Raw genomic sequence first — 18,757 nt, 5'->3', positions numbered from 1 at the left:
AGGCATCCCCTTCCATTTCCACCTGCAGAGCCCCTCATTTCTGCGCAAATTCAGCTGCTCCACGAACAGCCAAACTCTTAGGCAGCAGTGGTGAGGTGATACCCTCAAATTGCTGCACTTTTGCAGCCACGAACTCCCCCCCTCGACTGGGTGAACGGAGCATATCACCACCCCGCTATAAGAAGGAATTTCTATCCGTTCATATGCTCCACACCGTAAGCAGCAGCAGCTCAAAGCTATCATTTAACAGAGAAGATACCATCCTAGCTAGCCAATGATGAACCCTTCACGCAAGTCCGTGCCAGTGTGCAAACCAAGTGCACTAGATAACCAAATTGCACTCGTCCTCGACCATTGCAGCAAAGCATGCTCCACCGTTTCCCGGTCTTTATCATAGAACATACAAGTCACCTCCGGCAAGACCTTACGCTTCATCAAATTCACCCGAGTTGGAATGGCATTAGAACATGAAAGTTGATGATTGGTTTATTACTTAAGCGTTGATAAACGTACTCATTTCTATTAGTGACACATCATTTAATTTGCAAATTTAGTTTTTAAATTTAGTCTCTTTAGTATTACCCTAAAGAAAAATGAATGAGATAAACAGGGACATTCAATCATGAAGACAAACGAGGAATGCTTGTGGAGTGAGGCTAGCTTTTAACATCTGTTAGGTTCATAGTTGTTGTCAATGGAAAGGGATCCCTTCCTCCTAATCCATCAAATTAAAGGATCCGTGCCATTGAAATTTGATTCAACGGCTACAAACAGGAGTCCACGTTAAAAATTATAATAACTTTAGCCGTTGAATCAATTTTTAACAGCAAAAATCTCCTAATTTGATGAATTAGGAGAAAGTGATCCGAAGAGGATCCTTTCCGCTATCAATTATGTTTGTTGAAACAAATGTAGTAAAAGTTCTTTTGCTAGAAATTTGTCATCAAATTTTTGTTTTACTTGAAAACCAAAATAGAGTTGATAATTGCAAAAGACACATTAATTTTAACAATTTAAGTTGTCAAATTTGTATGTCTGACTGAAATTTGGGTGTGATTTGATAACTTTTTAGAAAGTGGAATCTACACCTACTACCTAAATAGTTAACAGAGGCTTATATGAGTCTCGAAGAGGAAATCATTTATTCTTCCAAATAAATCAAATAAATGATTCATCATAAAAGTGAAAGTGATCCCAACCTTCTTCGTGGGTGTATTTTGTAATTAGCTAAAAAAATGAGGGCACTTTAATTAAAAAGGCTTCAACAATTTTTTTCTTAATCAAAGCACTCAACAACTTTTATTTAATACATATATAAAGTTCCTTTTGGGGTCACAAATTTCATCAAAAGATATGGACAGAAATGTCCCTCAAACAAAAAACTTTAAAAACAGTTCAAAATAATGCATCAAATGGGGTATGGGTATTTTTGTCATTTTAACAGTGATTTTTTTAATAATTAATTTTTTTGTGCATTTTTTTTTAAATAATTAGTACCTCACCATAGGCTTGCAATAATATGATTCAATCAGTTGTTCATTAAATATTATTTTCTCTATTTTAAAACACGTTCAAAACATAGGCGTGTAATACTGGTTATAAAAAAGGTTTTTCGTACCTGCATAATAACGTGATTAAATTAGTTGTCCGATGATTTTTTTTTATTGAACAAACGATATTATCTACATTAAGGGAGAGGGGTGGGCTTAGCCTCACAATGGGCTAGCAATAATATGATTCAATCAGTTGTTTATTAAATATTATTTTCTCTTTTCTTAATGAAAATTAAATAGAGACCGGTTTTATCATGTAAATTCAACTGCTTTGATTGGTTTATAAGAGGTTTCTTCTAGTATGATCTAAGATTATTCATTTACTTCAAATATTTGACTTTTCTTTTGTCAATTTACGCATATATGTATTTAAAACGTTTAAATCGCGCATAGCACGTTGTGATTTAAAAAATATTTTATGCTGGCGCGTGAGCGCGTGCATGAAAGCTAGTTCAATAGAAAGGACACAAATTATACACACTCAACTTTTATCAACAATAAGAACAAAAAATATAAATTATTTAATAAGCCATGGCAGCTAAAGCGCGCATACCACATGTGAGGTCACAAGCTAGTCAACCTTCTCTCTTTCACCCGTCCCATCATCTCCCGATCACACATCGTCCCCATCGGAAAGGGATCCTCTTCGGATTCTTTCCTTCTAATCCATCAAATCAAGGAATTCGTGCTGTTGAAATTTGATTCAATGGCTACAAATAGAGGTCCACTTTAAAAGTTATAATAACTTCAGTCGTTGGATCAAATTTGAACGGCACGGATTCCTTGATTTGGTGGATTAGGAAGAATGGATCCAGAGAGAATCCCATTCCGTCCCCACCCCTCTCATGTTTCATGAATTTTCTTAAGGATTAGGATTCATTCTCCTCTTTCTATCTCCTTCCTTCCTCTTCTTTCACATTATTTATTTTGTCTTTGTCTTTCTATATAAAATTAATATAATATGTTAACGTGGTTCAACCGTGACCGTTCAAATAGAAAGAAAGAAAAAAGAAGGAAAAAAAGAGGGGAGATAATCATACTCCATTTATCATTGCCTTTGTGTAAGAAGAAGATAAAGAAGGGGGAGAAACATCGAGATTTGAGGGATAGGTAGGGACGAGTGAAAAGGAAAGATGAGAGAGAGATAGGTGGGATTCGCAAAGTGGAAAGAGGAGAGAAAGGAGGAGGGTGGGGCTCCGTGTGTGAAAATGGGATGGGCTTATGGGCAAAGGGATTCTTTCTAGATCCCTTCTTCCTAATCCATTAAATCAAGGGATCCGTACCGTTGAAATTTGATTAAACGGTTACAAACATGGGTTCATTTTAAAAGTGATAATAACTTCAGTCGTTGGATCAATTTTCAACGACACGGATCCTCTGATTTGGTGGATTAGGAGAAAAAGATTCAGAGATGATTCCTTTCCGGCTCATGGGACCCGCCATGCATAGACGTGTTTTCTGTGGACGGATCAGCCATGCATGGCCGGAAGGAAAAAGAAATTGTTTAGTTAGGGTTTCCACGTGCTAATAATGTATTGATATAAGTATGCATTTTGTATGCTAGGGTTTGGGTGTTGTTTGTTCTAGGTTGCAATCTAGTGAGTGCGCGACTATATAAATATAGTAGTAGTTGTTTGTAAGATGTGAGAATGCCAATGGATTTGGAGTTGGAGTTGCATCTGATCTCTGCTGTTATCTATAAAGTGAGTGCTTAATTTTCCCTTGCAAGTTCTTGCTTTGGTGTTTGAATAAGAAAATTATATTATATCTATAATTTGCTGCTTGTGTCAATATTAGTCGTTTTAGACGGAAATTGTGCACGCAAAAATAAAAATAAATGAGGAAATTTGTCGAGCGTTGGGTGGTATATGCATTCATTCAACAAATGTCAAAGCAATTTGCCGAATGATGTTAAGATTTCATGTTGAGTGTTGTGGACATCAATGTCATGTCATTTTTGAAAAGCATTTCATCATACACTTGATGAGCACAAAAAGATTTTGTACTTGCATCTTTTTTTATTTTTATTTTTAATAAACGATATTAGTCGGCTAAATCTCACCATAAGCCAGTCATAATAATGTGGTTCAATTTTGTCTTTGGCGAGAATTGAACCTAAAACTTCTTACCTACAAGTAAAGAAGAATAACACTAGACCGTAATACTAAGTCGCGTACATATATACATCTTTCTTGGCATTCAAATGGTCATTGGACCATCGGAGTTGAACTGGAGGAGAGAAAAATATGAGAGTTGAAGTTGACGAATCCGGATCCTCGCCTGATCCTCTTTGTGAGGATCCTGAGAATCTGTGAATCATGTCCGTTGATCGTACATCGTGTGGTCATAAATCATTTTAAATATTTTTATTTAAAATTAAATACAAACAGTACCTGACAAAAACTGACCACACAATGTACGATGAACGGACACGATTCCCGGATCTCTAAGATCTTCACCAAAAGGATCCGGAGAGGATCCTGTTGGGAAGTTGACACTACACTTGTGGAGTGTCAATACTAAATATTTTATTATCCAATATTAGAACAGCAAGAAAAATAAAAAAAAATTTGGTTAAATATGCTAAAAAAAAGTTCGGTTAAAATCATGTATACCATTAAAATACAAGTTTTATACAAGATATAGCCGTTAAAAGATTCATTATATGCAAGATTTAACCATATTTTTCAGAGCACTAAACGATACATAACATACGAATAAAAATTGAAAAGAAGAGAGATTAAAGAAAAATGAATGAGATAACGAGGGACAGTCTATGAAGACAAACGAAGAATGAGATTAAAGAAAAATGAATAAGGTTAGCTTTTAACATCTGTTAGTTTCATAGTTGCTGTCAATTATGTTGTGTTGAAACAAATGTCGTAAAAGCTCTTTTGCTAGAAAATTTGTCATCAATTTTTTGTTGAAGGTTACCTGAAAACCAAAGTATGGTTGGTAAATGCAAACGAAACATTAACTTTTAACAATTTAAGTTGCAATTTTTTAATGTCTGATTGAAATTTAGGTGTGATTTGATTACACTTTTAAAAAGTGGAATCTACGAAAACAGTTAACAGAAACTTATATAAGTCATTTATTTGTCCAAATATATCAAACAAAAGATTCAACATGAAAGTGATCGCAACCTTCTTCGTGGGTGTATTTTGTAATTAGCTAAAAAAATGAGGGCACTTTAATTAAAAAGGCTTCAACAAATTTTTTTTCTTAACCAAAAGCACTCAACAACTTTTATTTAATAGAAAGGACACAAATTATACACACTCAACTTTTTAATAAGAATAACAAAAAGAGTTTGTTATTGGCATTTCAAAAATCTGTACTTCAAATTTTCTATAATTAGAAAGAAAAATACACTTATAAAGAATGTATAATGAGATTTTAGAAGTGCTTATAATACTTCTCTAACAAAAAAAATATAAAGTATTAGATATGCCCTTGGCAACTAAAGCGTGCATATTACAAGTGAATACCATGCGCTGGTCAACTCTCTCTCTTTCACCCGTCCCATCATCTCTCGCTCACACATCGTCCCCACCCCTCTCCTCTTTCATGAATTTTCTTTGTTGCCTTTGTGTAAGAAGAAGATAAGGAAGTTGGAAAAAAGAGTACGAGGGAGAGAGAGATATGTTTTTAAGAAATTAGTTTTTTTGTTCTAACTATTAAATAAAGTTGTTTAAATGCTTTTGTTGAGATTCAAATTTAAAGATCTTCTCATTAGTTTTTTTAAAAATTAAGAGTCTGTTTGATACTCTACTGAATCCAACTTTTTTTTTAACTCAAAAACACTTTTTAAGTTTTGGTTTTTAAAAACTTGTTTGGTATGACTATTTTTAGAAATTGGACTCACAACTAACTAAAAAAAATAGTCTATTCTCTAAAAACATCAAAAAGATCCAAAGATAGAGTTTGGTGTTGTTTAATGGATTTTGAGTGCCGATTTTCCCCGTCCGAGAATCTCCATATGCTCTAAGTGGGCGAGCTAGAATCCTTATGTCAGGTTGGTTATTCAAAAGACTTTTTCTCTTTACCCTTTGCATCTTCATCTTTTCGAAAGCCCATACCCATTATTCTGGATCTTCATTAGTCATATTTCTGGTGCAAGGCCTATTCAATAAAGACCTCATTCTCTCTTTCTTTTCTTTCTCCCCCATTTCTCATTTTGTTGATTGAAAGTAACTTATATGTTGTTCTATATCTCCATGAATCTGGGAACTTTTGCTTGCATTGTATGATTTGTATTATTTGGTCTACGTATCGGAACTGATAACATTCGAGATTATGCAGGATTATACACAAAGGATCCCTTTTTGGCTCTCTCTTTAGCCTTATGTCTCTTATTCTTTGGAGGCCTTCCTCCACTAGCAGTTGTTTTTAATAAATATTTTGAGAAATGATGAAATTTTGTTAATAGGATACCAAACAGGTCCTAAAAACTAGTATAGAATCGAAAGGGGCGCGTATGTGGGCCTCGATCTTGTTCAACTTTGCTGGTACTAGCAATCTGAGCCCAAGTCTGCCCTTCAACTGAGTTAGCAAGTTGGGTCAATCAACACGGATCTTTAGTAACCGGGTCATCGGGTACCCACCGAGCCACCGTTCTCAGCGAGTCAATTTTTCTCTTGCCTCACACTTCCGTCAATGCTCTGATTCCGAGTCTTCCAGGAGCTCAATGGAAGAAACCACCGATTGACAAAAAAATGGGTTGCGCGTCTCTGATCCTGCTGCTCCTTCTCAATACACTCGTCCCCTCTTTATCTGGTAATTACATAAATATATATATATATATATGTGTGTGTGTATTTCAAGTTTCTTGTTTGTTTTCAGATCCTAATTGTTTGATTTTCGGGAGCTCTGTGTTGAAATTATTCGACGAACAGTTTTGGGGTCGATTTCATATTATCCCAGCTTTTCAGCCATCGAAAATTATCATATTATCATCTTTTTATGAAAATAACGACATCATGAATTTGTATTTGTTTTTTTTTCTGGATTATAGATATTGGGTATTGGTCAAAATCTAGTTAGGATTCAGAAAGCCTCGTTCTTTTTGCACTTAATCGGTGCAGTTTAGTTTACCATATGCAGAAACACTGTATTGCTGCTGTTACATGAATTGCAACATTGGGGTTTTCATTTTCTCACACTAGGTTAGACTCCCTGTCCCCAGAGTGTCAAAACATAGGTTTTATATGAGCAGTAGTTCCGGTGTGGCGGATGCAACAGACTCGGCTCGAGGGAAGCTGAGATGGGCTAGAATCAGTTTGGAGGTGGAGCTCTATGTTTATTATGTTTGTAGTTGACAAGCCATGGAGGGGCATGCTTTTTATTAAAGCTGGCATAAGTTGATCTTTGGTGTGCCTCGACTGCGTTATCACATCTTACGAGTGTATGGTCATAGCTCGTTTTTCATATGTAATGGTGGTGTGGAAATTGGATGCAATCTGCTTGTTGTTTCCCTGTTTTATGTTCTCCTTAATCAGCAGAATGGCATTTGCTTTCTGAATTTGCTCTCTTATCAGAAGATATTTACTTCTAATATGTCACTTTATCGAGTTTTTGTTTTTCTTTAATAGTTGTGTAGAACTTATTACGAAACATTATCTGAATTCGTTTTCCTGCAGGTAAGCCTGACAGTGTATGCATTTCCCAAGGTGGTCGTTTCCCGCCATTCTCTTCTGAGGGAAAGCCTCCAAAACGTGTGACCAAGGGATCCAAAGATCTGACTCTCTGCAGGGTGTTCCGCGAAAAAACTTGCTGTGATGTAGCCCAGACACATCCTGCACTTGTATCTGTTAGGAAGTTGGCTTCATCAGGGGAAGCTGGCCCAGAGTGCTTGCATTTATGGGAATTGCTGGAATGTTCCATCTGTGATCCCCGCATTGGTGTGCAGTCAGGACCTCCGGTTATTTGTGCCTCTTTCTGTGACAGGGTTTTTGAGGCTTGTGCTGAGGCTTACTACTCTACGGATGCAATAACACAGGTGTGTGGGTGGCTTTTAATTTCCAGTCCAAGATTTTCCTTGCCAGTTTATTAAAGTGAAGGGGGAATATGAAGTGTTGGGTTGGAGGGGGTGTGACATGCTGCTTGGTTTGTCCGCCTAGACGGTCTTCTTTGAAGTATCTTCATCATTGATAGTATTAATGTTTCTTTCGTGTGCAATGTTTTGTTAACGATGCAAATAGTAGTTGAACTGACACTGCTTGCTAAAGACATCAAACTTATCTCCTTCCAGATGTATTAGAGAACGACTTTGATGATTAAATATTTTCTGCCAGGTTCTAGCACCATGTGGAGTAAATGATTATGTTTGCGGCAGGGCCTCTGAATGGATTCGTAATGGCACAGAGTTCTGCCATGCTGCAGGATTTGACGTTAAAGATGACCTATCGACGAGCAAGGAAGAACCATTTTGCTATGGCGGTAAAGCCAGTCTTGATTTGATTGCTGATTCATGGAAGGCTTCACCATCTGAGGTGCCCCAGAAAGCTGAGAGCTTGAGGCTGCTAGAGGAATTCCAGCAGCGGTGGAGGGAAATGCCATTTAGCGAAAGAGTTTCTTGGGCCATTGGAGGATTGGTGCTTACAGCAGGCCTATTGTTTGTAAGGTATGCCCTTCTTCTGTTGCGATGTCAATTTCCATAATGAAATTCTGCTAGCGTAGCTAGGGCGGATCGTTTTTGCTCCGCTGTTGATATTTTCTTTGTTCATGTGTGTATGCAGCAAACGGAAAAGACATAACCAGCGCCACAATGTAGCCGCTCTACGAATCAGGAAATTTGAAGCCAAGAAAAGCCAGAAATCACCTAATAGTCCAGGAAGTAGGAAAAACAAGTAAAAGATGAATTTCTCTCTTGCACGGGAAAACGTTTAGTTATGACTATTTTACAGTTGATGTATCAATATATTGTTATAAAAAGTTTGTGCCTTTTGCTCTTTATTATAACTGCATACTATTGTCACCACCGCCGCCTACCATCACCACCACCACCGCCTCCTACCATCACCACCATTGTCGTTGCCACCACCATCCACTATCATCACCTCCATCACCATCACTGTCACTAGCACATTTCCCAACTACAATCTCTCATTTATATATTAACTAGCCTCTTGCCACACGCGTATGCATGTGGCAATTGGCTTTTTTATATATTTTTTATTTAAATAATTAATTTACATTTTTATTTTTTTTAAAAGAAATGAATTAAAGACGTGAAACCACCCCCTAATGTGGGAGGTTTTGTTTTTTTTTTTTTTTTTTTCTATAATTTTAAATATTAAATGCATTCAAAATAAAAATATGGTTAAATACTTTAGCTTTTTTTGGTTCAATTGTAATTCATGAAATTGTTAAAGGGCAATTTATGGTATTTTGAATATTTCACCATTTTAGAGTGCTCACTTAGATAACTCTATACACACATTAATCTCATATTTGAATTCCTTTGTTTTTTTAGGTTAGCCAAACAATAAAATTCACAAATTTAAAAAAAATAAAATACTGTCATTTTAAAATTTCTTAATAATATTAAATTGACTCATCCCTAAGAGGATATCATAATTTTGTTAATTTATCTTTGCAAAAGGAGAACTTTAACAGAAAGCTCTCGATACTGTTCATTTTGACGAAAAACCACATTTTTGCACTAAAAAGTCAATCATGGTATTATTCACTTTACCCTTTATTTTGTCCTTATCGTTAAAACTCAAAGTTTTCAAACTCTTTTGATTAGTTTTCCTTTGCAAAAGAGTATATTCCATCACCGGAGAAATCTCTAGAACATCTGCTTGGGAATTGAGAATTCACCACCTTACATAAACACAAGAGAAGTACCTCTGAATGGTATGACATAATGGATATGACCATCTTACAATCAATTTGATTAAGGGGTGAAATATTCGATAAAGGTTCCACATACAAATACAAAACTAAGTAATTTCGAATAGGGTACACAAATAACTCTTTAAGCTCCGATCTAACAGCCGAACGCGACAGAAGATTCAACACCACATCGATGAAACCGTAACATAAATTTCTTCATGTCTTCTTGATGATACCACGGTTAGTCTTCAATATCCTCAATCTAGATGTTCCATCTGCAAAGCAAGGTGAAACATTTATCGAGGAAACGATAATTAAAACACCGGCAATGGCTATAGATACGAAGTAAAATTTAACAACATACCTTCCAAAGACCGTCATTAAGATAATGCATGTTGTCAACTCCAATTCCCTTGTTGATATCTCTTCTGTAAGCCATGCAGATAAGGCAATCAGCAATGGATTACTAAGCTGGATTTGATACAATTATTAGTTCACTGTAGAGTGAACTTGGCCCTACCGCCCAAATTTACGAAGAACAAGGGAAGAAACTTTAAAAAGCTAACAATCAGAGGTTTATGATTTATTCTGAATTTTTAAGCTTTTATCATTTAATGTCATATTCTGAGGTCGGTGAAGACAAGTTAGGTTCTATATGTTACATATCTTGTTCTCGATATTCTAAGGGTTTCTCAGGCAATAGTATAGGAGAAGCAACTATAACGTCCTTCAAGTGAGATAATAACTTACATTTCTTTTGCCGACATCTTTGTGAAGCCAATAGCGAGAGCATGTTGCTTCCCTTCCGCCATTATCGCCTGGGATACATACAAATCAAACTGAACTTCAACATTTCCATCTCATTATACGGAAATTATTTAAATCGACTCAACATCATATTTGTTCTAGCGTGAGTATGACATTTACATTAATCCAAAGAAATAAAAAAAAGACAAACTCGTACCACAGGAGTTTCTGCTCCCACTTCGTTGTCCAAAGCACCACCGGGAGAAGTTAGACCTGGACACATTATGTTTGCACCAGAGAGAACAAACCTTATGGCACCCCTATCTACTTGCAACTTTTTCATAACATCTGGATCTGTAAAACCCAACAAGGAAACCCTGAATTTTCTCAACTACATATTTTTGGAAGGAAAACTTTACAAATAACATAGATTTTAATTTAACAAAAAGATGAAAAAGGAAGATTGCATGATAGAAAAACATAGACCAGACTTAAAAAACAAAAGCACAAAGCCCTCTTCGCTGTCCTTCAAAAAAGAAAAATCCCAAAATTCATATGCATAGACTTGTGGCATAGTCTGAAATATTTCTCTCCTCTTTAATAAGGTACCGGAACATTGTTGAATCGGAACTTTCGACCATGAGAATCAATTCACCTGGTAGGTCTCACCCGAAGGTAACAATTCTCACTTTCTAGAGTAGATGTACAATGGCTCCACCTGCCCGCACCCAAAATCCTTGGCTGAAAATATTGACAGAATCTTCCTAGGCTTTCCACTACAGTAGGGCTCATATCACATTTGGAACCCCATGCAGGATGCCAAGAAAAGCAAGAAACCCACAAAATAGTTGGTTTTCCACTGTGATCTCAACAAATCATTGCATTCTTATTTACTGATTGTACGGCCTGTGATTGAGAAAACTTCTAATCACTCTCATTAAATTCATTGAATCCTAAGATTTAAAAATACAAGCAACTCTTTTGGTATAAGTAACAGTTAAAGTTTATCATTCTCATTATTAGACGTTCATTCCAAATTATTTACTTCCAAAACACCAGAATTGCATTTTCACCTTACTACAACTTATCAGCAGAGAGACATGACGATCAACAAACAAAGTAACCGACAAATGATTCTTCAAGAAAATAGAATAATGAGAAAACAAATTTGTGGGAAAGAAATTGTTACACTGATGAAGGAGTCTTAGGGTAGGCATATATGGTCCATCACGAATGTTGAAAAATAGTGGCACGTTGTTTACCACAACCAAATTGAGATGGTTCTGACTGAAAAAAGTGGAGAAAGTGGGAAACAATGTTAGATATACGGGATAAGACAGCACCAAACGAACAGCTGAGTCAAGAAGTAAATCCAACAGAGTAACAAACCATTTAGCCACAATTAGAGGAGACTTCTTAGGAATCAAATCTTCCAACACTTGTTCGAGCCCAGGGTACTGCAGTTGAAGTTAAATTTTCGATAAAACGAATGTAAAGTATATCTTAAAGCATCAGTTAAATCCCTATGAACATCTTACCTCATCTGCAATACTTTGCCGAATTTTGCGCTGGACGGATGCCTTAACTTGGTTTTGTGCAGACACCTCTTCGGTGGAAAACCTACAACGTAACACATACATGCAATTATACAACAAAATATTCCCCTTATGTATCTCGATTGCAACAAGAAGAATTTGCTAATCCAAACCACTTCCACTCGAAAACAAACTACTGGGAACCCTAACCATCCTCCACGAACCTCCTCTTCCGAAAAAGCTAAAAGAACGATTGCTTACACACAGAGAATCAATGGCACCATTCCAATTACACAAGCAACAATAAAATTCAAGGCATAAATCGCAAAACCGAGGGCATTGGCGTTCTAGGATTCATAACCCATATAATCACATAATCGAAAATCCAAATTAAAACAAACTGTTTGTATTTCCATCGAATCAAAGCAAACCCAGAAATTATATGCCTCAATGATCAACAAATTAAAACGCACATAGCATATATTTAGAAATACAGAACATAAAGCTTACTTCTTGAACATTCTGGAAATGGAGGATAGAGAAAATCTAAGATCTTCAGCAGCAAGCAAATAAAACCCTTCGACGATTGATTTTAAGATCGAACAATGGACCTTGAATTCTGGTTCTAAAGTTTTGTTTTGAAGCACTGACTGGTGCGGAATCAGTTAGCTCGGCTGCGCCCTGTGTCCCCGCGCCGGTGTAGCTGGTAACCCATCTTTGGGCCCTTTGGCATTGGGCTCGCCTGGAGGTAGAATTTGGGTTTTGGGTAGGGCTATGTGTGATCTTCGGCAAGGTGACTTTTCTGTGAACTGAGACTGATCCATTATTAAGGCCCAACTAGGTAATTTTGACAAACGAAGTTTTGCTTTTCACACATCGTTTTTAGCTTCTCACTAATTCTCATATTGATTTTGTTTGATTTATTCAATTTGATGACCATAAATAAGAGGGTGGGTGACTAGTTAAAAAAAAGTGCGAAAATCACTTTTTAATCTTTGGAGCACGTGATTCTTAACACCAAATTTTTCATCCACGATAAATTTTACATGCAAAACGCAAACCTTTAAATAATATTACAAATTTCTGTGTCAGTAGTTTTGGATGCAAATTCAAATCTCATGTAAATGGCATACATAATATTAAATTCGAATCTCATGAGAGGTCACGTCATCTCATGAATAAGTACTGACTGAGGAACGAACACGATTTATTCCTCTGATGGCTCAAATATGAAAATGATATATGATAAATTGATACAATTTATGGAATTTTAGAATTCTTATAAAAGAAATCCGGATCATATCCGGATTCCTAACATGAACCCACGTTGTTATCCGGATTCCTAACATGAACCCACGTGTACAACGTTGCTATCATGCGCCGGTCTATCTTCCTCTCACCACCCCCACCTGTCCGTCCATATTTGAAGGTTTCAACAAAATTGAAACCTACATGGCGGTGCGAGAAAAATTTAGGAGGAAATTAATAAAAAAAAATAGAAAAAGAATTAGAGATAAGAAACATTCAAGGCAAATCCCAATTTTCTAATCCCAATCAATCATTCCCTTCCTTCTGTTGCTTCTCCTTCTAATTCCAAAACTCAAGTTGCACCATTTTTTTTTTGTTTTTTTTTTTTCTTTCAGGTTTTGATAAATTTCTCAGCTTTTCTCTGTTGACCCACTTGACCTTTCTTCTCCTTCAATCCAAAAAGTTGGGATCTTGATTCGAATCTCTGGATTTTTAAAGCAACCCATTTCTCCAATCTCTCTGGTTCTTCAGAAATTTTAGAACTTTCAATCTGGGTTCTTTCGAGCAGAGCAGATGATGATGATGACAATGGAGGGGATGATGGATAAGGGTGTGTTGGATGATATAATCAGGAGGCTTTTGGAAGGCAAAGGAGGGAAGCAAGTGCAGCTTTCGGAGGCGGAGATCCGTCAACTTTGCGTCAACGCCCGCCAAATCTTCCTCTCTCAGCCTAATCTTCTCGAGGTCCGAGCTCCGGTTCGAATTTGCGGTCAGCTCTCTCATCCTCTCTTACAGTATCTTTCATGATCATGATGGTGTTGAATTGTCTAATTTACTGTACCCCGTTTATTTTCTGGTGTTTGCTTGTGGATGATTATGTAAGAAATTTGGTACTGAATCAGAATGGTGGCAGAACTGATAATTCGATTAAATTGAGGTGCGAAATAAAGGGTGACCCCAAGCCAACAAGGCGGACCGCAAGCGGGTCGGGGGAACACTACGTTCATTTCGTTAGATGAATTTGGAATATGTTTGAGTTATCAATTTGGGACGCCATTGGTTCATTAGTCTCAATTTCTGCCCAATAATGTTCGTTTTTTGGTCAGTAATGTAAAGAAAAGACAAAGACAAAGAAATGATTTTTGTTTTTCGTAATGACCGGTTTTTTGCCTGGTTATAAGGATATCACAATCATGTACTTTTGGATTGTGTTTTTCCTTAATCAGCCAACGTACACATTCACCTTGAAAATTCACCTTAGAATTTCTTGACTTGGATGTTCCTTTGCTGCATTTTGAGTACTTGGTATCGTCGAATTTGTATTCAGAACGTTTCTTGGTCCTCTAATTGTACATCATGGTACACTGTATTGATGATGCTCTAGTGTTTCTTGCATGAAATAGAGGGCAGAAATGATACTTGAAGGCATAAATGGTACAATTATCTCCTTATATTTCTTTATGTCCACGGTCTTCCTAATATTGCAGGCGTCTTACAGGTGATATACATGGACAATACCAAGACCTACTAAGGGTGTTCGAATATGGTGGTTATCCTCCTTCTGCAAATTACCTGTTTCTAGGAGACTATGTGGATCGAGGCAAGCAAAGTTTGGAGACAATCTGTTTGCTTCTGGCCTACAAAATAAGATACCCTGACAAAATTTTCCTTTTGAGGGGAAACCATGAAGATGCAAAGATTAATCGAATATATGGGTTCTATGACGAGTGTAAAAGGAGGTTTAATGTAAGGCTTTGGAAAATATTTACCGAGTGCTTTAATTGTTTGCCTGTGGCTGCACTTATTGATGGGAAGATACTTTGTATGCACGGGGGTCTCTCGCCAGAGTTGGAAAACTTGGACCAAATAAAAGAAATTTCACGGCCAACTGACATTCCAGATAATGGTCTGTTATGCGATCTGCTTTGGTCTGATCCTGATGCTAGGGTTGAGGGTTGGGCGGAGAGTGATCGAGGTGTTTCCTGTACTTTTGGAGCTGATAGAGTTAGTGATTTTTTAGATAAGAATGAGCTTGATCTCATTTGCCGGGGTCATCAGGTAATCCTATACTTACTTGAACAAATTGAATCCTAATTACAAACAACCTAACCATATATGTGTTCCCCGCCTTTTCTTTTCCCATTCCCCTAGTAGTCTTATAAATTATGTCCACAATATTTTGGACTTGTAGAAATATTGTAGGCATTACAATTTACCTCGGTTTTTATGGTTGATGGTACCTCTAGGCATCCTTTATGCAAACCATTATGACTTTTTGCTGAATTTTTTCGTGACATTTAATCCAAGTTGTCCAGATGAATGATTATTTAAGTTACACTGTAGGTGGTGGAGGATGGCTATGAGTTTTTCGCAAAACGAAGATTAGTCACAATATTTTCAGCTCCCAACTATGGCGGGGAGTTTGATAATGCCGGTGCTCTATTGAGTGTTGATGAAGCTCTGGTGTGTTCCTTTGAGATACTGAAACCAGTTGATCATAAAGCATCCCCGAGCGGTTCAAAGTTAAATTTTAAAAAGGTATGTGTATCGCCATTTATATTTGTTTCGATAGCAATTGTGTGATGATATTATTTAATCACGATGTCCTTATGTTGTGCGTCTTTGGGCAGCCTCCTAAAAAGAACTGATTATTTGGAGATTTCTCACAGCTCAATTAGAAAATACAAGAAGCTCGACAGGTGCTAGAGTTTGGATTCTGTTTAATAGATGAGCTTGACAAGGGAGAAGCGCCATCTTAATCCGAGAGTTCCAAGCGTTGATCACATTGAAGATTTTCTTGTGTTTTTATGAAATTTGTAAATCGTAACTGCATATGTTGTTCTTGCTTGTGCAGGGAAGAGGTTTTCGGTTTAGACTCTACTTTTTGGTCAATATCTGCTCATTCTGGTTTGTTTTTTGTTGAGCATTTGTAAATTATCGTCACAGCATTTCAGAAGTTTCGCTGGTTTCCTGATTAGTCATCACTTCTTTAAATCAAGGATGGTGCTATCCACACGTCTTTTTTTACTTCTCACACACCCTCTTAATTTCTTGTTTTTCCATTTGTCGATCTTTCCTTTGATAAAGATTTTGATCGTGATCCATCCCAAGTACTAACAAGTTAATTAATCACTCTTTAGCGTCTAATTTACCATGTCATCCCATATGATCCGAGTCGATTAGTTTTTGGGTCATCAATGCCAGTATCCATCACCCACGCTTCACACGTCTTGGGATGAATAATTTCACCCCAACTTCCAAATACACAGACGCCACAAAAGAGTGATTCATTCCAAGCTAAAAGATGGATAGCTGCCGATGGGGAACTTCCGGCAAAGATTGGCTCGTTTGGAAAATGCTTTTAAAATGACTGAAAGCGTTTTTATAAAAAATATTTTTGAATTCAAAAATCACTTCAATGCTTTTGGTAAGCACCGGTTATGTGCTTCTTGTAAGAATCACTTGTTTTTCAGGATTCACTTGTATTTTAACAAGATTGGCTACAAAAATAATTTCACAAAATCGTTTTCAGCCATCTTAAAAGTAGCTCCAAACAAGTCCATCATTGCTCAAGTCATACATATTTACAAATCTCATTGGGCCAAGCTCGATAATGGGCTGTTCGATTGGGCCGAAAACAGAAGCATGTAAAACTGCTAGGGCTCCAATTGGACCACTCCCCAACAGACCCGCCCGACATCAGTATCAACTGTAAACTTTATAAAGCTTGTCAAAACCCTAGCTTCACTAAGCGGCGTCCCGAGCAACCGAGCTTCAACACCAGCAGCAACAATGGTATCATTCCCTCTCTCTCTCTCTCTCCATTTTTATTAGCATCTGTATTAATATTTAAACAACATTGGGTGTGGTGTGGTGCGAAACAGGGGATCGATCTCGTGGCAGGAGGTAAGAGCAAGAAGACGAAGCGCACAGCGCCCAAGTCCGATGATATCTATCTCAAGCTTCTCGTCAAGGTATATACACTTTTTTATATCTTTGAATACTTGTACGTATTTGAATTTATACGGATTTGGTATACGGATTATGATTTGATTGCCATTTTGTATTGTACTTGAAGAATGGTCGTAGGCTTGTAGCAAATGAAAGTTCGTATTTTGTTGATTCCAGTTTCTTTAAATCCAATTTTAATTTCTGGGTTTGATAATTTGGGGATGTTGTTGTTTGTGCAATGATGATATATGCGAATCCCAGCTCATTACGAGACCTTTTGTGGTCAGGGAATAAAACTAATTCCATATCTATCTGAGCCTTTTGTAATTTTGGTCTGTTAAATCTGGATGTATCGTATCGAAAAGTATTCTACTTTTGTTTCTGTAAAGATTTTGAATTACATTCCAATGGAATTGACCATTGTTTGGTGTAAAGATTTTGGATTTTCGGGATTAGTACTATCATGCCAATATATTTAGTATTTTTCGTCGATTGTTTTCTGGTACGAAATATCTAGAAAGCGGTTTTGTTTTATTTTGGATCCCAAGTTTGGGTATCTTCCTATTTGACATTGCTGAACTGTGGAGGAATTGTTCCCTGTGATGTTTATGAACCATGCTAATCCTGATTTTTCATGATTATTTACTGCTAAATATTCTGAGGGAACTAGCTTCGATTTTTCAAAATTGATCATGTGAGTTAGTCAGATTTTGTTTAGCGAGGCTCATGAAATCTCCCTCATTTCTCTGTAAATCTATGGTCGTTTTAGTTTCCCATATTTTATAATCGTATGAGTGTGTAGTCTGATTGGGTTCTTGGTTTTTCCCTGGTCAGCTGTACCGTTTTCTTGTCCGGAGGACTGGAAGCAAGTTCAATGCAGTCATTCTTAAACGTTTGTTCATGAGCAAAGTCAACAAGGCACCACTTTCTCTATCGAGGTTGATTAAGTATATGCAAGGAAAGGTTAGTTTTTTCTCAATCGTCATCACCTTTTCACTTCTAAGTAAATTCTATACAAACTATCGAGATATTTGTATTTATATCATTCTTTTCTGCTCTAAAAAGTCTTGGGTCTTATATATAGGACAACAAGATTGCTGTTGTTGTGGGGACCGTCACCGATGACATTAGGGTTTATGAAGTTCCACAAATGAAGGTTACAGCACTGAGGTTCACTGAGACTGCAAGGGCCAGGATTGAGAAGGCAGGAGGAGAGTGCTTGACATTTGATCAGCTTGCTTTGAGAGCACCATTGGGTCAGAACGTGGTATGAGTTCTAAGTACACCACCAAGTAGTTTTAATTTAACATCTGCTATAAATTGATCCGTACCTCTTACTAGTTTCACTGTTAAATTTAAAATCTTTTTCTCAAGATATTAAGTAACCTTGTTTTGGCTGCCAATGCAGGTTCTCCTCAGAGGTCCTAAGAATTCTCGTGAAGCAGTGAAGCACTTCGGTCCAGCTCCTGGTGTACCACACAGCCACACTAAACCTTACGTGCGGTCCAAGGGAAGGAAGTTTGAGAAGGCTAGAGGAAAGAGGAACAGCAAGGGCTTTAGAGTTTAAGCCGGTTAGGATTGAAAACACTGTTTCTGGAATCCAATTTTGCTTTGGCTTTAGGTGTTTGGTATCGTATTTACTTTATTTCACCGTTAAGCTCCAATTGTCTCTATTATTTCAACATGGTGTTCAGTTCACCAAAAGAGAACAGTGTTTAGTACATTTGAGGAATGCATTATATTTCTAATCGCGATTTGCACCTATCATAAATTCTTCTTTCGCCATACTGGAAGATCGAGGAACGAAAATGCAACTTCCTCCTTGGTAGTTTCGGTCTCCTTGGCCATGGTCCGTTTGAAAAGGATGTGTGGAGGAGGAGA

At 37.0% G+C, this 18,757-nt stretch overlaps 4 protein-coding genes and 2 non-coding genes across 7 annotated transcripts; 5 read left to right on the top strand and 1 right to left on the bottom strand.

Annotated features, from left to right (window-relative positions):
• The first annotated feature begins 6,093 nt into the window (after nucleotides 1-6,093).
• LOC137723047 (folate-binding protein 1-like) lies at nucleotides 6,094-8,510 on the top strand. The gene is made up of 4 exons (XM_068462198.1): nucleotides 6,094-6,332; nucleotides 7,196-7,554; nucleotides 7,850-8,178; nucleotides 8,294-8,510. Exons 1-4 carry the CDS (start codon nucleotides 6,272-6,274, stop codon nucleotides 8,406-8,408), a joined length of 864 nt encoding a protein of 287 aa, XP_068318299.1. The 5' UTR covers nucleotides 6,094-6,271; the 3' UTR covers nucleotides 8,409-8,510.
• An 858-nt stretch (nucleotides 8,511-9,368) lies between these two features.
• Nucleotides 9,369-12,400, bottom strand: LOC137722958 (uncharacterized). The gene is made up of 8 exons (XM_068462093.1): nucleotides 12,188-12,400; nucleotides 11,681-11,762; nucleotides 11,532-11,599; nucleotides 11,332-11,429; nucleotides 10,360-10,496; nucleotides 10,146-10,213; nucleotides 9,760-9,823; nucleotides 9,369-9,670 (listed from the first exon to the last, which is right to left on the bottom strand). Exons 1-8 carry the CDS (start codon nucleotides 12,196-12,198, stop codon nucleotides 9,653-9,655), a joined length of 546 nt encoding a protein of 181 aa, XP_068318194.1. The 5' UTR covers nucleotides 12,199-12,400; the 3' UTR covers nucleotides 9,369-9,652.
• Nucleotides 12,401-13,358: 958 nt separating this feature from the next.
• Nucleotides 13,359-15,902, top strand: LOC137723351 (serine/threonine-protein phosphatase PP1). Of its 2 annotated transcripts, none has more exons than XM_068462522.1 (4): nucleotides 13,359-13,694; nucleotides 14,424-14,983; nucleotides 15,269-15,463; nucleotides 15,595-15,902. In XM_068462522.1, exons 1-4 carry the CDS (start codon nucleotides 13,499-13,501, stop codon nucleotides 15,601-15,603), a joined length of 960 nt encoding a protein of 319 aa, XP_068318623.1. In that variant the 5' UTR covers nucleotides 13,359-13,498; the 3' UTR covers nucleotides 15,604-15,902. The 2 variants fall into 2 exon arrangements, with proteins under 2 accessions (XP_068318623.1, XP_068318622.1); XM_068462521.1 differs by having other exon boundaries at nucleotides 15,556-15,902.
• A 688-nt stretch (nucleotides 15,903-16,590) lies between these two features.
• On the top strand, nucleotides 16,591-18,626 carry LOC137723352 (large ribosomal subunit protein eL18y-like). Its single transcript, XM_068462523.1, has 5 exons — nucleotides 16,591-16,720; nucleotides 16,810-16,899; nucleotides 17,711-17,839; nucleotides 17,961-18,143; nucleotides 18,285-18,626. Exons 1-5 carry the CDS (start codon nucleotides 16,718-16,720, stop codon nucleotides 18,441-18,443), a joined length of 564 nt encoding a protein of 187 aa, XP_068318624.1. The 5' UTR covers nucleotides 16,591-16,717; the 3' UTR covers nucleotides 18,444-18,626.
• LOC137724028 (small nucleolar RNA snoR69Y) lies at nucleotides 17,108-17,200 on the top strand. The gene has a single exon (XR_011067150.1). It is a non-coding gene; the product is annotated as a small nucleolar RNA snoR69Y (small nucleolar RNA).
• On the top strand, nucleotides 17,469-17,544 carry LOC137724031 (small nucleolar RNA snoR53Y). Its single transcript, XR_011067153.1, has one exon. It is a non-coding gene; the product is annotated as a small nucleolar RNA snoR53Y (small nucleolar RNA).
• Nucleotides 18,627-18,757: the final 131 nt, after the last annotated feature.

Source organism: Pyrus communis, chromosome 17 (genome assembly GCF_963583255.1).
Source record: "Pyrus communis chromosome 17, drPyrComm1.1, whole genome shotgun sequence".
NCBI lineage: Eukaryota > Viridiplantae > Streptophyta > Magnoliopsida > Rosales > Rosaceae > Pyrus > Pyrus communis.
This window is presented reverse-complemented; position numbering and strand designations above follow the sequence as displayed.